At 43.7% G+C, this 13,989-nt stretch overlaps 1 protein-coding gene across 2 annotated transcripts in view; it reads right to left on the bottom strand.

Annotated features, from left to right (window-relative positions):
• Positions 1-13,989, bottom strand: part of GLB1 (galactosidase beta 1) — a 43,314-nt gene that overhangs the window by 2,673 nt on the left and 26,652 nt on the right. For both annotated transcript variants that reach the window (XM_025204134.1, XM_025204135.1), the window contains exons 3-11: positions 12,356-12,506; positions 11,924-11,984; positions 10,044-10,138; positions 9,405-9,585; positions 8,355-8,413; positions 7,340-7,461; positions 7,198-7,238; positions 5,636-5,748; positions 1,767-1,841 (exon numbers count right to left, since the gene is read on the bottom strand). In XM_025204134.1, coding sequence (XP_025059919.1) covers positions 1,767-1,841; positions 5,636-5,748; positions 7,198-7,238; positions 7,340-7,461; positions 8,355-8,413; positions 9,405-9,585; positions 10,044-10,138; positions 11,924-11,984; positions 12,356-12,506 — 898 coding nt within the window. The remainder of the gene's footprint in view (positions 1-1,766; positions 1,842-5,635; positions 5,749-7,197; positions 7,239-7,339; positions 7,462-8,354; positions 8,414-9,404; positions 9,586-10,043; positions 10,139-11,923; positions 11,985-12,355; positions 12,507-13,989) is intronic.

Raw genomic sequence — 13,989 nt, 5'->3', positions numbered from 1 at the left:
TGTGGCTGGGGCCCTGAAACTATTTCTTGCAGTGGGCCCCAAAAAATTGTGGGCCGGCTCTGGAGCCAGTGAATGTGTCTGGGTCAGGTCCCCCCCCGGTCTGTATGCCACTGTCTGGGGGGGGGGAATCCCTTATAAACAGTGCAATCCAACCACTGATTGCTAGGACGGAAGTAACAGTACTTTTGAAACTGTCAAGTAAAAGATGCAATCTGTACACCCAAGGTAAATACACAAGCTGTGCTGCAAACCCAAAACACAAAATAAACAGGTTGCTTCAGCAATACAGATTGCCCATCAGTGAGTTTCCCTTTTCACTCTCACATATCTGACTGGTGTAGGGCTAACTGAGCAGGGATTGTTAACTCTTTGCAGTTGCTTACGCTCTCCATTTCCAAAAAAAACCTGTGATATTTCCAGATGCTAAAGAGTCCTCTGGTTACAGCACTGTACTGTAGAAGCTGAAGGAGAATGGGTTTGCAAAGTTCCTTTGGAATACAAGCCCAAACATATCATTTGGAGGGTAGACGTACCCCAGTGCACTCTCCAAAATCATCAGGTACGCAGAAAGACAGATTTCTCTCTCTCCCTCAAGCAAGCAGAAACTAGAGGGCTTTTTGGAGGATTAAAAGAATGTGGTTGATTGTAGCACAACTAGTTCAAAACAGTGGGTTTTGCATTTTACTCCAAGCCACACTGAATTGTGTATCCAATCCTGGGTACTTCTGTGAAGAAGTTTCAGGTTTGTGAGCCAATCACCTATAATTCCCAGGTGAGAGTTTTCCCTGTCCATTGTTATGAAGCAATCTGGGCCATTACAGAGCGTATGAACACGGCATGTGGAATTACTGAGCAACAAAAAATCCTGTGGCCTTATGCTCAGAAGTGCTAAATTATTTGCAAATCCCATCTCTGTCATTAGAAACTTCAGGTGTACAAATAACCAAATGCCATTACTTACTAAAGAACAGAAACCAGGTATAACAAAACCTTATAAGGGGACCCTAAGGGACCCTCAGACACATGCAGTACAAATTTCTGTTTCTCCTTTACTGGTGAATCATTTTGATGGAAAATTGATTTCGGTCCACCCCTTGAGTAGGGTGACTTCAGGTAAGTGACAAAGGCTTGTAAGGCATTTTCAGTACTGAATTGTGCAACACTTGAGCTGCCATAACAAGTTAGATCTGTATCACTGAATGAAACAGTATTATACATACAATTTTTAACCTGTCCTATACCTTTACTTTTTTTGTTCCAGTGTCAAAGTATAAATGCCTTGTTATGTTAAATTTTAGGTGACTCCTGGAACCCTTAACCCTTGGACTGTCCACACATTAAAACCTGAAACAAGTTTTAAGAACAGTTTAGGTGGCGTAAAGTGATCCCCCAGGGGCATAGGGAAGCCCAAAATGGGGGGGCAGAGCAGGTTCTTACCTTTCAGTCCTCCAGGCCCCTACTAGCTTCAGTGTGCAGCTGCTCCAAACTCCAGCTAACACTAACACTGATCAACATATGAGCAGCTCACAGTGTAATGTGTAACAAAGCCATACATTTCAGAAAATGGGGGAAGAACATTTTGGGCCCAAGGTCTAAATGTTTCTCAGACCAAACAAACTCCATTTTGTATGGCTAAATTAGGGAAAAAAAACAGCACTAGACCCATTCCATAGTACTGCCTTCATACTTGTTACCTGTCTAGCTCAAAATCACAAAGAAAACTGTGAGCAGAGGTGCCCTTAGGAGTCTAACACACATTCACTTACCTTCTCCATTTGAACCTGCCCATATGCAAACTTTGGTGTTGTTGGAGGGATAGGACCCTCAGGTAAGCTTTTATACTAGGAAGAAAAAAAAAGACTATATGAAACTTGAAAATGCAATGCATTTTAAACAAATATAATGTAGGAGGAATACAGTCCCCAAACTAAAGATAGATTGGACAAAAGGTAGATGTTTTTCATGCAGTCATGGGAGGAGAGAATTTAACAGCAGGTCTTCAAGAAGTGTTCAAAATCCACCTGATATGTCTGCTATACTAAAATGATTTTAGCAGAAATTCAACTTTTGAGATACTGTTATCTTGTATTTGCCAGTATTGGGCACTGATGGCATTCTTCAAAACCTAAGGCCCCCTTGTGGCCAGGCCTGGTATAGCTCTCCCTGTGTTTTTTGTGACTTTTTCAGCATTTATAGACTTGCTACAGGGGGGGGCAGGGGCGATTTAATTAGCACAGCTCTGAGAGCCACACTAATTAAAGCACCCACAACATCACATGTATCAGCATCCCCGCACTGACAAATAGCAGCAGGGAGCTTTGAACTAAAACTTGTTGAACCAGCTTTAGTTTAAAGCTCCCCACTGCCATTTTTCAGCATGGGGACACTGATACACATGGCACTGGAGTCTGCTGGAGGGTAGTAATTACCATGCTCCAGGACACTCGATTAATCAAGTCTGCTCCAACGCTCTGGAATTACAGCACGTCAAAGCAGCCTCCCTGCACATGTATAAGAGCACTTTGTATCTATTGGCTTATGGGGTCATACCCCTAAAACAAACAAACAAAATACTAAACTAATAATAATTGCAAGAGGGGGGAAAAGGGTAAGATCACATAGATATGCGTATGTTACATTTCTTTTAAAAATATTGTTTTATGTTACAGGCCTTTAGTTCCCATATCTCCTTTCCAAACTTCAACTACTTGAGTTACAGAATGGTTAAAAATGATTTTGAGCTTTAACTTGCCATTTTCAAGTACAAAAAGAAGAAGTAGTGAACTAAAATATTTCTGCTGAAGTTTTCAAAACCAGCATATATTCAACTTTGAGAAGAAACCAAATGTATAAATGCTTAGCCCAAAAAATGGGGAGGAAAAAAGCTATAAGCAAGTTAAAGATCCTTTAGGCTAGGGACAGACATTCAAAAAGCTGGAGCCTGAATCGATTCAATCTTTGCAAGTTAATCTACCTACACTGAACCAATTTGCAACTGAATAGACATTCACGTTTAACTCAGGAAATGCAGGCACATGCCTGCAGTGTCTCAGGCCAGAAGCCAGAGGGCACTAGAGTGAGCCCTCAGCTGCAGAGAAGCTGTGCTGGAAGAGGGGTAGGCATGGCCAACCCCTTGAGGCAGTAGCCTCAAATGAACTGGCTATCTAGGGTGTTTAATCCCCACCCCCCTCCCTGTCCCACCAGCATGGATCCATGCTGGGGTCTGCCTGGCGCTCCTCCCTCGCTGCTGCTGGGGTAGGGGTATGGCCAGATGCCGGCTGGCATGGCCCCCCGAGGCAAAGGGGGCAGGGAGGGGGTTCCCACCCCCGGAACGCAGCCAAGGTCTGCCAGCTCCAACCATCGCCTCTGCCGACTGCACCCTGCACAGGGTGAGAGGCAAAATAAGCTTCTTCCCTGCCCCCTCCACCAGATGTTGGAGGGAGGGGGGAAATAACCCCCCTCCCTGCCTCCTTCACCTAATGGGGCCATCCTGGCTGGCCTCTGGCTGCATCCCTGCCCCTGCAGCACAGAGGGTGGAGCAACCCTAATGGAGCAGCAGCCCTTTCATGGTTTCCTTGGAACGCAAGCCTCTTCGGGGGGGGGAGGGAAGGCTGCACTGCAGACAGGAGTGGGACGAGCAGAGCTGCCACAGACTGTGCAGGGCAGGTGGTGCTAGCAGGGGTTTGGGGGGCCCTCTGAGCCCCAGTACTGCCACTAGCCCTGCGCAAATCTGTGGCAGCCTCGCTCCAGGCAATCTGCCTGCCCTGCTCCTGTCCATAGCGCAGCCCCACCCTGCCTCAAGGAGACATGCCAGCCAGCATCTTGCCACACTCCTGCCATTGCAGCAGTGAGGGGGGGAGCACCTGGCGGACCCCAGCTTGGGTCCATGCCAATGGGACAGGGGAGCTGGGAATTAAACTTCCTTCCTGGCCACTTCACTTGAGACTACTGCCAGGGCTGGCCATTCCCCCGCCACTGGAGCAGTGAGCAGAGAAATGCATGGCAGGGGCTGCTGCACCCCTGCCTATCAGACCCTGGCTGGAGTCTGAGATGGTGGGACAAAGGAGAGAAAGGAATAAACCTTTTCCCTGCCCCCTTCCACTTAGAGGGTCTGGCATCTGGCCATGCCCCTGCCCCTGCCCACCCATGCTCCAATTAGAGAGCAGAGGGGCTGGGCCAGCCCTGCTCCACTGGAACAGACAGCACAGCCCAGCCCAGCCCAGCCCAGCCCAGCCCAGAGCTGCAGTGCATGCTGAGATGCTGTGGGACTCTGGTTTAGTTTAAACCAGGATGGGGTTTAGGACAGAAGTTCCATAAACCAGTTTGAGCTCAAGCGGTTAAGCCTGATACTACATGCAACCAGGTGCATCTCAAACCAGTTTCAGCCATTTTGAAATTGGTTTATGTGCACTGAACTTCTGTTATAGGCTTAAGCCAGTTTCTGATCACTTAAACTGCTTTATGTGTAACTTCTGTCCCTAGCCTTAGATTGGGAAACTCCACTCCAAACCAAGACTCGTTTACTATATGGGGGCCCCAGTATATATATTCTACTTGCAACAAATCTATCCTTTTCTAAGCAGACATTCATTACAAGCCAGCCTTCTTGTAACAACTTTATCTCAAAATGTGATTGAGTAAACAGATTGCTACTAGGTACAGAACCCACAGCACAGACAGGAAGCTTTCATGTAGATCCTATGGATATGGCACATAAGAAGCAAACAAACCACAGTGTAAATGTTGCACACACCAATCTGACCAAAAAGAATAAACGTACTCTTACATTTCAGATCTTATCAAAAGCAGCTCTCTGCTTCAAAATGTATCACCTTGGGTCACATACAACCCATCATAAACACTCAAAAAACAATTAAATATTTGTGAATGTCCTTGTTGAAAGAAGCCACACACAGGTCAGTGGTCTGAGCTGACTTGTACAACCCAAAACACACTACAGTTAGACACATGGAAAGTTTAAAACTAAGAAAAGTTTTAGAATAGTGAGGGCCAACCTGTCCGGCAGGACTTCCACACATCAGCCCTTCCTCCTCTCGAAGTGGCACTCTAATCCATTTCCCTTACCTGATCTCCTATTCAGCTTTCTGCTCCCTGCCCTGTGCTCCTTGATCAAGCTGCTGTTCTGCTTTCTATCTGCCACTGTGCTTCCTGTGCCCTCCCCAATCTGCCAGGTGCCACACAAATGAGGCTGCCCATGCTATTTGTGGCACCCATGCCACAGGAGGGACAACTGCTTTAGAAAATGGTCTGAAGTCTCTGTTCTAGAAAGGAAAACAATTGTGTGCAGTATTTAAACCCAGAGATGGGCCCAGAGTAAACATATGGCCTGAGCAGCCCTGGGCTTCAGGGTATTCAAAATACAGATTCAGGTTCTGCAGCTCAGTTTCTCCACTTGTTTGTAAAGTACTAAAGGGGAAAATTTAGTTATCTGAATAAGGGAGCACTATCCAAATGAGACAGAAGCAGGGTTTGGGCATTTTTTAACCTTATAAGCACATAGCAGAAGTGTGTAATAACTAAGGAGGTAACCTACACCTATATGCGAGCAGGAAGGCTGGGGGTTAAGCCAATGACATTTAGAGAAACATTCTTAACAGCTCTTATGTACACTCACCATACCAATTACTTCTCTCAGAGCAAAGTATTTCTCCGTGAGGTCTCCTGCTTCGCTTAATGGAGCATCATAGTCATAACTAGTAGGCTGTGGTGTGTATGGCATATTTGCTCCTAGGGAAAAAACGATTAAAAAATGAAAGGATCTCTTCCAGTTTCATCCTCTGTAGGACTGTTTGTTTCTTTCCATTCTCAATTCTTTGATCATAGTGAAGAAACTTTTCTAACTCTACAGATTCAGCTTGTGTCCCATTCCAGGAAGCTATCCTTATTCAGGACAATGCACTGAATTTTTCCTTAATCGGGGCCCTGGAGAACAAAGAAATATCTCTCATCCAGTGCACCAAATATCCTGATAGAAAATATGTAGGAGAAACCAAACAGCAGCTGCCTACCAGAATGAATGCACACAGAAAATCTATCAGGGACAAGAGTAGCCAGCTACCTGTGGGGGCACATTTCTCACAAGAAAACCACTCGCTCTTCAATCTCTCAGTTCTATTCTCAAAGAGAATTTACAAAACACGTTTCACACACGAGTCTAGGAACTTCACTTCATCAATCTACTGGATACAAAAAAATCACAGACTAAATAGATATTGGATTTAGGACACATTATAACCTGCCTAACATCTGACTCTCCAGGTACCTCTCCACTATTTAACAGCTACATTCTTTCCCTTTCCCCCCACCACCCCAACCTGTCTCTCACCTACTGACTCCACAATTTACATCTTCACCGACTGCCTTTCTTGCCAGCCTCTGGCTTCTTTACTATTCATTCTATCCAGAAAGACCACAGACCAACTGCAGATGCTTCCTCAGCATGACCAAGGGTATTTGTGTACCAGAAAGCTTGCAAAGAAGATTTTTTTCCAACTATTTGAGTTGATCTAATAAAAGATATCAGATTTACTCAAACAACCAAAATAGTAACTAAGGCATTTTAAACCACATCTTTTGACAGGATGAATACTGAATTGATTTAGGACCCAGAGGCTGAAGGTTTAAAGAACATGCCATTTGTAACAGACTGTAAATGGTATGTGAAGCTATCACCTGTCATTTCAAAGCATATATAGCTCCTCTCCCTTCACAAAAACTAGCAGGGACTCATAGAACAAACTACCCAGTTCATAAGCAACCACACTAAGTCAGGGCTGTCCAACTCAGAGCCGGTGGACTGCATGAGGTCTGCAAGTCACTAAACTGCAGCCCCCTGGTTCCTGTCCAGCCAATGCTTCTCTCACGACTCCAGTTGTCAAAGTCTCTGGGCTCCCCCTCTCTTCTCTGGCTTTCACTGCTTGCTTCTGCCCCTGGGGAGCTGAAGGTGAGCAGCAGAGAAGGGAGGAGGGGCCACAGGTGCATGGTTCTGCAGTGGGTGGGGGGATTCACCCCCATGGTATGTGATCTGGGGGTTTGAGACTCACCCTGGTGCAGCCTGTGGGCATGCAGCCCTCACAGATGAGGCCCACAGGATATTCAACCCCCTGATGCTTAGAAGTTGGGCAGCCCCCCTGAATTAAGTCATAAAAATTCAAATAAATTCTGATCGTTTCTTACCATTCCAGTAGGCAAAATTGGTCCCACCTATAAACATGTACCTAAAAATGAAAACAAAAAAACACTCAACCCAGGTTTTGCTGGACTCCAGTAATAATCAAACCATTTACTGAAAGAGCCATGCTCTCAAATATACACTTACATGTTAACATTAGCACCACGTGCCAGGATTTCACTAAGAGATTTAGCTACCAGCTGGGCTGGCACAAAAGAATGACGATGACCCCAGTGATCCAACCAGCCAGTATAGAACTCAGAATTAACCTGAGAGCAGGAAGAATGGTAGAGAAATACAAAGAGGAATCAAAATTGTAATTTAATGTTATTAAGTTCAGTTTAGGTCAGTAGCCAAAAGGGAGGGGAAAAAAATCCAAAAAATAAAACAATTTACATCATACAAGTTTTCTTCAAAATATTATATATGCAGTAGAATATGTTAGAAGTTAATCACCTCCAGAATACATTAAATATCCTGAAGAGATGGCTTAAGTGGTGTTTAGCATGGGTTTCACTGTACCTCTGTCATACATGGAACACCTTCAACTTTAGATCGCTAAAAGGACTGATGGACTCTACATGTAAATTTGCAAGATAAGCCCATTCATATTACACTGAATAAAAATAAAGCTATAAAGTAGCAAAGTAATTGGTCAAAAATGCTGCTCTAAGAGCTTGCCAAAAGAACTTACGCTCCAGGAGCCCTTCTTTTGTCAAAATAGCCTGTATGACCAATTCAGGTCCCATTAAGGTATATAGAAATAGAGGGCAATTGTTAAAAAGTGAAGTTTTTTTGCTTCCTTTTTTTTCTACTTCTAACTTCCACCCACCCACTCACACTTAACTCCCACCATCTACCCACACTTTACTCACTCACCAAATCATCTCTACTGTTTCCATTGCTTTGTACTTATTTATCTTAGTTGGGACAAAACTTCAAAAAACATTGATCTTTTCTGAGGCCAGAGTACACTTCATAGAACTGTTGTCAATGTGACATAGGAAACAACGCTCATCCTGTGCCTAGCCACGAGGTCTAATATTCAAAACAATCTGAGCGTCCCAAGAAGCAGCATAAGGTATTGATATCAACCCCTTTATTATGTATACACCAACATGAAACAATTTATGAAAAATTAAAAACAAAAATAAATATATACCAAAGGGCCTGTTGGTTCACTGCTTCTTTGAGATAAAAATGCTGCTGTGACATTACAACCTGGAAATAGATAAAAAGCAAAAGCTAAGCAGCAAAATCTGTTCTATTTCAGTTCTTTGTCTTAAATAAACAGAAATGGACTGATGGATCTCTCACATGTATTAACTATAATCCACGTATTACCTAGACCCTATATTTTTGGAAGGGACTAATGATTTTGGGCACCTCGATTTTTTGGTGTTGAGCTTGAAACACTTGATGAACACAGTCCAATTTTTAAAGGGGAGGGATTCACCCTTTAAAAGTTACTTGAAGATGAACACCAAGAAATGGGCACCCCCAGCCAAATTAGGAGTCATTCTAGAAAACGTGGATCTTATTTTAGCATCAATTTTGGGGGAATGGAAGACACTGGTAAACTACCCAAGTCAACAGTGCCTGGAAAAGTCATCCCCACTCACTGTCTGACCTATACAAAGCAGTTATGTAGTCTCAGTTCATTTAGCCCATTTAGTATATGACAAATATTTGCACAATACACTGAGTCTACTGACAAAGGATAAGTCACCGAGGAGGCTACCAATTGCAGATGCTTGGAACTTTAACTCAAGGCATAACAAACCTAGCTTGCCAAGGCTATGCAATTGTAAAAAGCATTAGATTAGGCATTGGATAAAAGGCGTTAAGGCTTCTCCTCTGTTGACTGGGCACTTTTCACAAATGCTACACTCTTAGTAATTATACAGGTCTATAGCACTGCAGATTACAACAACATGTGCTTTTTAACAAAAAACTAAGCACAAATTTTCTTGCAGATATTAGGAAGATGATCACTTGATGGATCTGGATTCTGAACAGGGCCAATGACCCTTGGAAAAAACTGCCCCACCCTGCTACATTATTCAAGATATTGGCACTGTAAACAAAGACTAAATTGGTCAAAGTGACCCCAGAGACAAATGGCAAATGGTTATAGGTATGTAGATTGCCATGAGTCAAAGAGACCATTTGCTTTGCTACAAATGAGTAAAATATTGCTGTGAACACCAACCTGGGGCAAAATCCACTGTTGCATAAAGACCTTGCAGGGCTCCACATCTCAAGTAACTTCTGCTTGCCCCATCTGTGGTAAACAACACCGCATCCTCCCCAAGGTGGTGGCGGAAGAGCTTCTGGAGATAGCGAAGGTAATTGTAATCGCAGGCAAAGTAGCTTCCATACTCATTTTCAACCTACACAATAAAAAGCATGCAATTAGCAACATGATAACTAACCAGCCCAGGATATTGGAAAAGCCTTTCACTGACACTAAGAGTTGCTGCTGAAACTGCGTGGTTACGACTCAGGAGGGAGACAATGAAACCAGCAGTAACTCTGGAGAAGATGCATGGAACGTGAGCAGATGGAGAAGCTCACAACAGTAACCTCTGTCCCATTATCCTTACATTCTTCTGGGAACCAGCAACAAAAATAATTTATTGAGCAAGTGACTGTGCTCACCTCAACTCCACCCCCATAACCCACATACAAAGAGTCACCAAGAATCAACAAGGGCTATGTACTGAAAGTTCATATTGAAAGCTGTACTTATTAATAAGTATGGTGAAAAAGCAATAAATGTGACCAAAGGCATAAAAACCATTAGCTGTCACATTGCTATTTTTCTCATTTTATTTTTAAGATATGTTACCTGCACCATAATAATTGGCCCTCCATTTTGATAAAGAAGAGGCTTCATCTTTGGTAAAAAGACACCCATCCACTTGTCCACAGATGCCAGGTAATCTGAAATAAACAAAGGTAAAAGTGAGGATGAGTTGCAGGGTTTTGGCCTTTACTTTTTTAAAATCTCAAATAAGAAAAAGGTGTGTATCCCTAAATGCACAGGGTCTGTACAAAGCGAACAAAAAGTACCATATAATGAAGTGATGACATGATTCAGTTTTGTTCAGGGAATGCCACTTAATAGGTGGATCATTACACTGGGAGCCACAATATAAAATTAATCTGCGCTGCAAACCACTGATGCTCGATAGATGTAATATGACATACCTTATGTACACAAAGTTACAAGGAGAATCTAGCATCATGACTAAATTCAAGCTTGATTAGAATTTACAACTGACTTTTTTTGCCAATACTCAAGCAAAATGCCAGAAGCAATGCTATGTCAGCCAGCCCTCTGCTCCAGTGATCTTAAGTAGTAGCTCTCTAGACCAAGAGTCTAGCACATCTGCAAAACTCCAGCAAAGTACATTCTTGGAAGCTAACTAGTGAGGCATCAGAACCAAGAGAAAGGTTTTCCATCAGGCAACAGAACTGTTACTAATCCAGAAAGTTGTGTAGGGGTATTGAACTTTTGGCAGCAAAGAGCTCTTAGTAGAATGTATTATACACACATACACACACACACACACACATACACATACACACACATATATACATATACACACATGCACATACATATACATACACGTTTGTATTATATATACGTGACTAGGGAGAACTAAAATAACTGGCATATTGCAGCATTGCACAAAATATCAGGCAAACATGTCAGGTCAGTCCAGGTAACTGAGCGCCTCCCAAATCATTCAGCACATCAGAACTTATTTGGAGATGAACATTAGAAGGGACACTTCATGCCAGCTTACCAAGGCCATTATAAAGGAAATTAATTGTCCTTAACAATGGATCACAGGGTGATCCATTGCAAAGATGTGTTAGTCAATTATTATTGGCAACCCTAAAGCTGTCAACTGTTCAATCAAGCTGCTTCAACTGAGGACAGCCACCATTAAAAAGTATTTTTATGATCCATCTGCAAACACTTTGCAGGCTGCATTTTAGGAAGCCTCCATCTAAAAGTACAGCCTTGTTCCAGAAAATCCACATTTTCTGGAATGGCTCCTAATTTGGCTGGGGGTGCCCATTTCTTGGTGTTCATCTTCAAGTAACTTTTAAAGGCTCACAAGTACAGGTTTGAGAATATTATTCATGGTAACTTATGTTCTTGCTGCTCCTAACTAATGCTTTTATAACAACAAATAGCCAACTGCTCGTCAACGATGACGGGGGTGGGGAGGGGGCTGGGATGGAGTGCCGCCACCTAATGCCCCATGCTGCCACTGTTCTGCCTCTTGCAGGGAGTGGGGTAGGGGAGCCGAGGCCAGCAGCTTGCAGCGGTCCTCAGCACAGCTTGCAGGGAGAGGGGTGGGCTGGCCTTGGCTCCCTCACCCCCCTGTCTGGTCCTTATCGCCACTTGCAGGGAACGGGGTGGGGGAGCCAAGGCCAGAGCTGCTGGCCTCAGCTCCCCCGCCCTCTGTCTGGTCCTCGGTGCAGCTTCGGAATAATGGCAGCACTCCTCCACACTTGGAGGACTCTGATTGGCTTCTGTCAGCCAATCAGAGTGTGAATAAAGCATTAAGGATGGACAGACAAAAAGACAGAAAGACTTAGGCTTTTATAATATTAGAATTAATGCACTAATACTTGAAAAAACACAAATCTCAATCCTCTGCTTTGCTTGCAAATGAAACATGGTTTTGCAGATTGTTCTGATCTCCTTACCTAAATCAGAAGATCTGAGAATAATTGATTCTTTTTCCAATAACCATGCAGGCAGACCCCCCTAGGAAGAAGGAGGAAACCAATTAAGTGGCTGTTTTTCAGAAACCACAACGGTAAGTTTAGCCAACTATATGAGAATTATATCTATTGATATTATCCATTTCATGGTGTATGTCAGTGACAAATAATAACTAAGCCTCTGTTAAAATAAAATGAACATTGTGTAACCATTAACATGTTTTGTGCTATAAGACCACACCTGGGCAAGACACAAACCCGTACATTTAAATATTCTAAGCCAGGGATGGCCTGTGTATAATGATTTTTTTTTTCATTCTAACCCTGAGGTAAAAATAAGCTGACGTTTATATTAGACAGAGACCAGATGCAAATTTAGCCTAGAGATGGGGAAAGTCTTAACCAAATCTTTACCATGTCCCATTCTGCGCAGATATAAGGTCCAGCTCTCAGTATTACCAACAAGCCAGTCTCGTTAGCTAGCTGCAGGAAATATTCTACATCTCTGTCACCAGAGAAGTTATATAGTCCTGGCTCAGATTCATGATAGTTCCATGGCACGTACCTGTGAAGATAAAAACACCTTCCGTGACAAGTTCATGAGACCAGAACAAGAAGATAACATCAACAACAACTTCACTTAATGCAAGCAGACACACTACTTGCAGTTTTGCAATGCTTTATATATCAGTACTTTCACACCAGCAAGATATACAAGTGAATTTTGGACCTCACTGTCATCAGGTGTTCTTAGGAACTGAAAGTGATAAACTCAGCACTAACTAATAACAGATGTTTAAGACAATGTCTGTCTACACCGAGGCAATTCATCCAAATTTTGTCACGAGGAATGCAGGCAAACACCTGCCAAACTCACCTTCAAGTGTCCATGCTCCAGAGCTGCACGAGCCCCAGAAACATACCCATTTCCATCATAGCTTTGCATGGGTTTCTGGTAGGATCTCCAGGATATGTCTCAAGGACTTATAGCACCTCACTAACTTGAACTGCTCTACAAGGAGGCCGTTCCTACTCATATGGAGAAATATATTATGTCAGGGTACAGAAAGAGGTCTGGGAAACAGTGGATGGCAGGTCAGTAGCAATGGCTCTCACCGACCATTTTATTCATAGCAAAGCAGAGAGACCTGATAAAGACTGCAATTGCTGCATGTTCCCTAGATGCAGATCAGTACTTCTGCTGCAGAAATAGCACAGGATATTGAGAGGCTGAAATTATGCTGAGGGGAAACCAGCACAGGTTCGTAGCAGGTAGATCATGCCTGACTAATCTAGTCTCTTTTTATGACCAGGTTACAAAACACCTGGACGCAGGAGTAGGGGTTGACGTCGTTTACTTAGACTTCAGGAAGGCCTTTGATACGGTATCCCACACCATACTGGTGAACAAGTTAAGAGGCTGTGACTTGGATGACTGCACGGTCTGGTGGGTGGCGAATTGGCTAGAGGGTTGTGCCCAGAGAGTCGTAGTGGATGGGTCGGTATCGACCTGGAAGGGTGTGGGCAGTGGGGTCCTGCAGGGCTCGGTCCTTGGATCAATACTCTTCAATGTCTTCATCAGCGACTTGGACGAGGGAGTGAAGTGTACTCTGTCCAAGTTTGCGGATGACACAAAACTGTGGGGAGAAGTGGACACACCGGAGGGCAGGGAACAACTATAAGCAGACCTAGATAGGTTGGACATATGGGCAGAAAACAACAGAATGCAATTCAACAAGGAGAAATGCAAAGTGCTGCACCTAAGGACGAAAAATGTCCAGCACACCTACTGCCTAGGAAATGACCTGCTTGGTGGAACGGAAGCGGAAAGGGATCTTGGAGTCCTAATGGACTCCAAGATGAACATGAGTCGTCAGTGTGACGAAGTCATCAAGAAAGCTAATGGCACTTTATCGTGCATCAGCAGATGCATGATGAACAGAACCAAGGAGGTGATAATTCCCCTCTATCGGGCGCTGGTCAGACCGCAGTTGGAATACTGCGTGCAATTTTGGGCGCCGCATTTCAAGAGGGATGTGGATAACCTG

Source organism: Alligator sinensis, unplaced genomic scaffold, assembly GCF_000455745.1.
Source record: "Alligator sinensis unplaced genomic scaffold, ASM45574v1 scaffold1118_1, whole genome shotgun sequence".
Taxonomy (NCBI): domain Eukaryota; kingdom Metazoa; phylum Chordata; order Crocodylia; family Alligatoridae; genus Alligator; species Alligator sinensis.
This window is presented reverse-complemented; position numbering and strand designations above follow the sequence as displayed.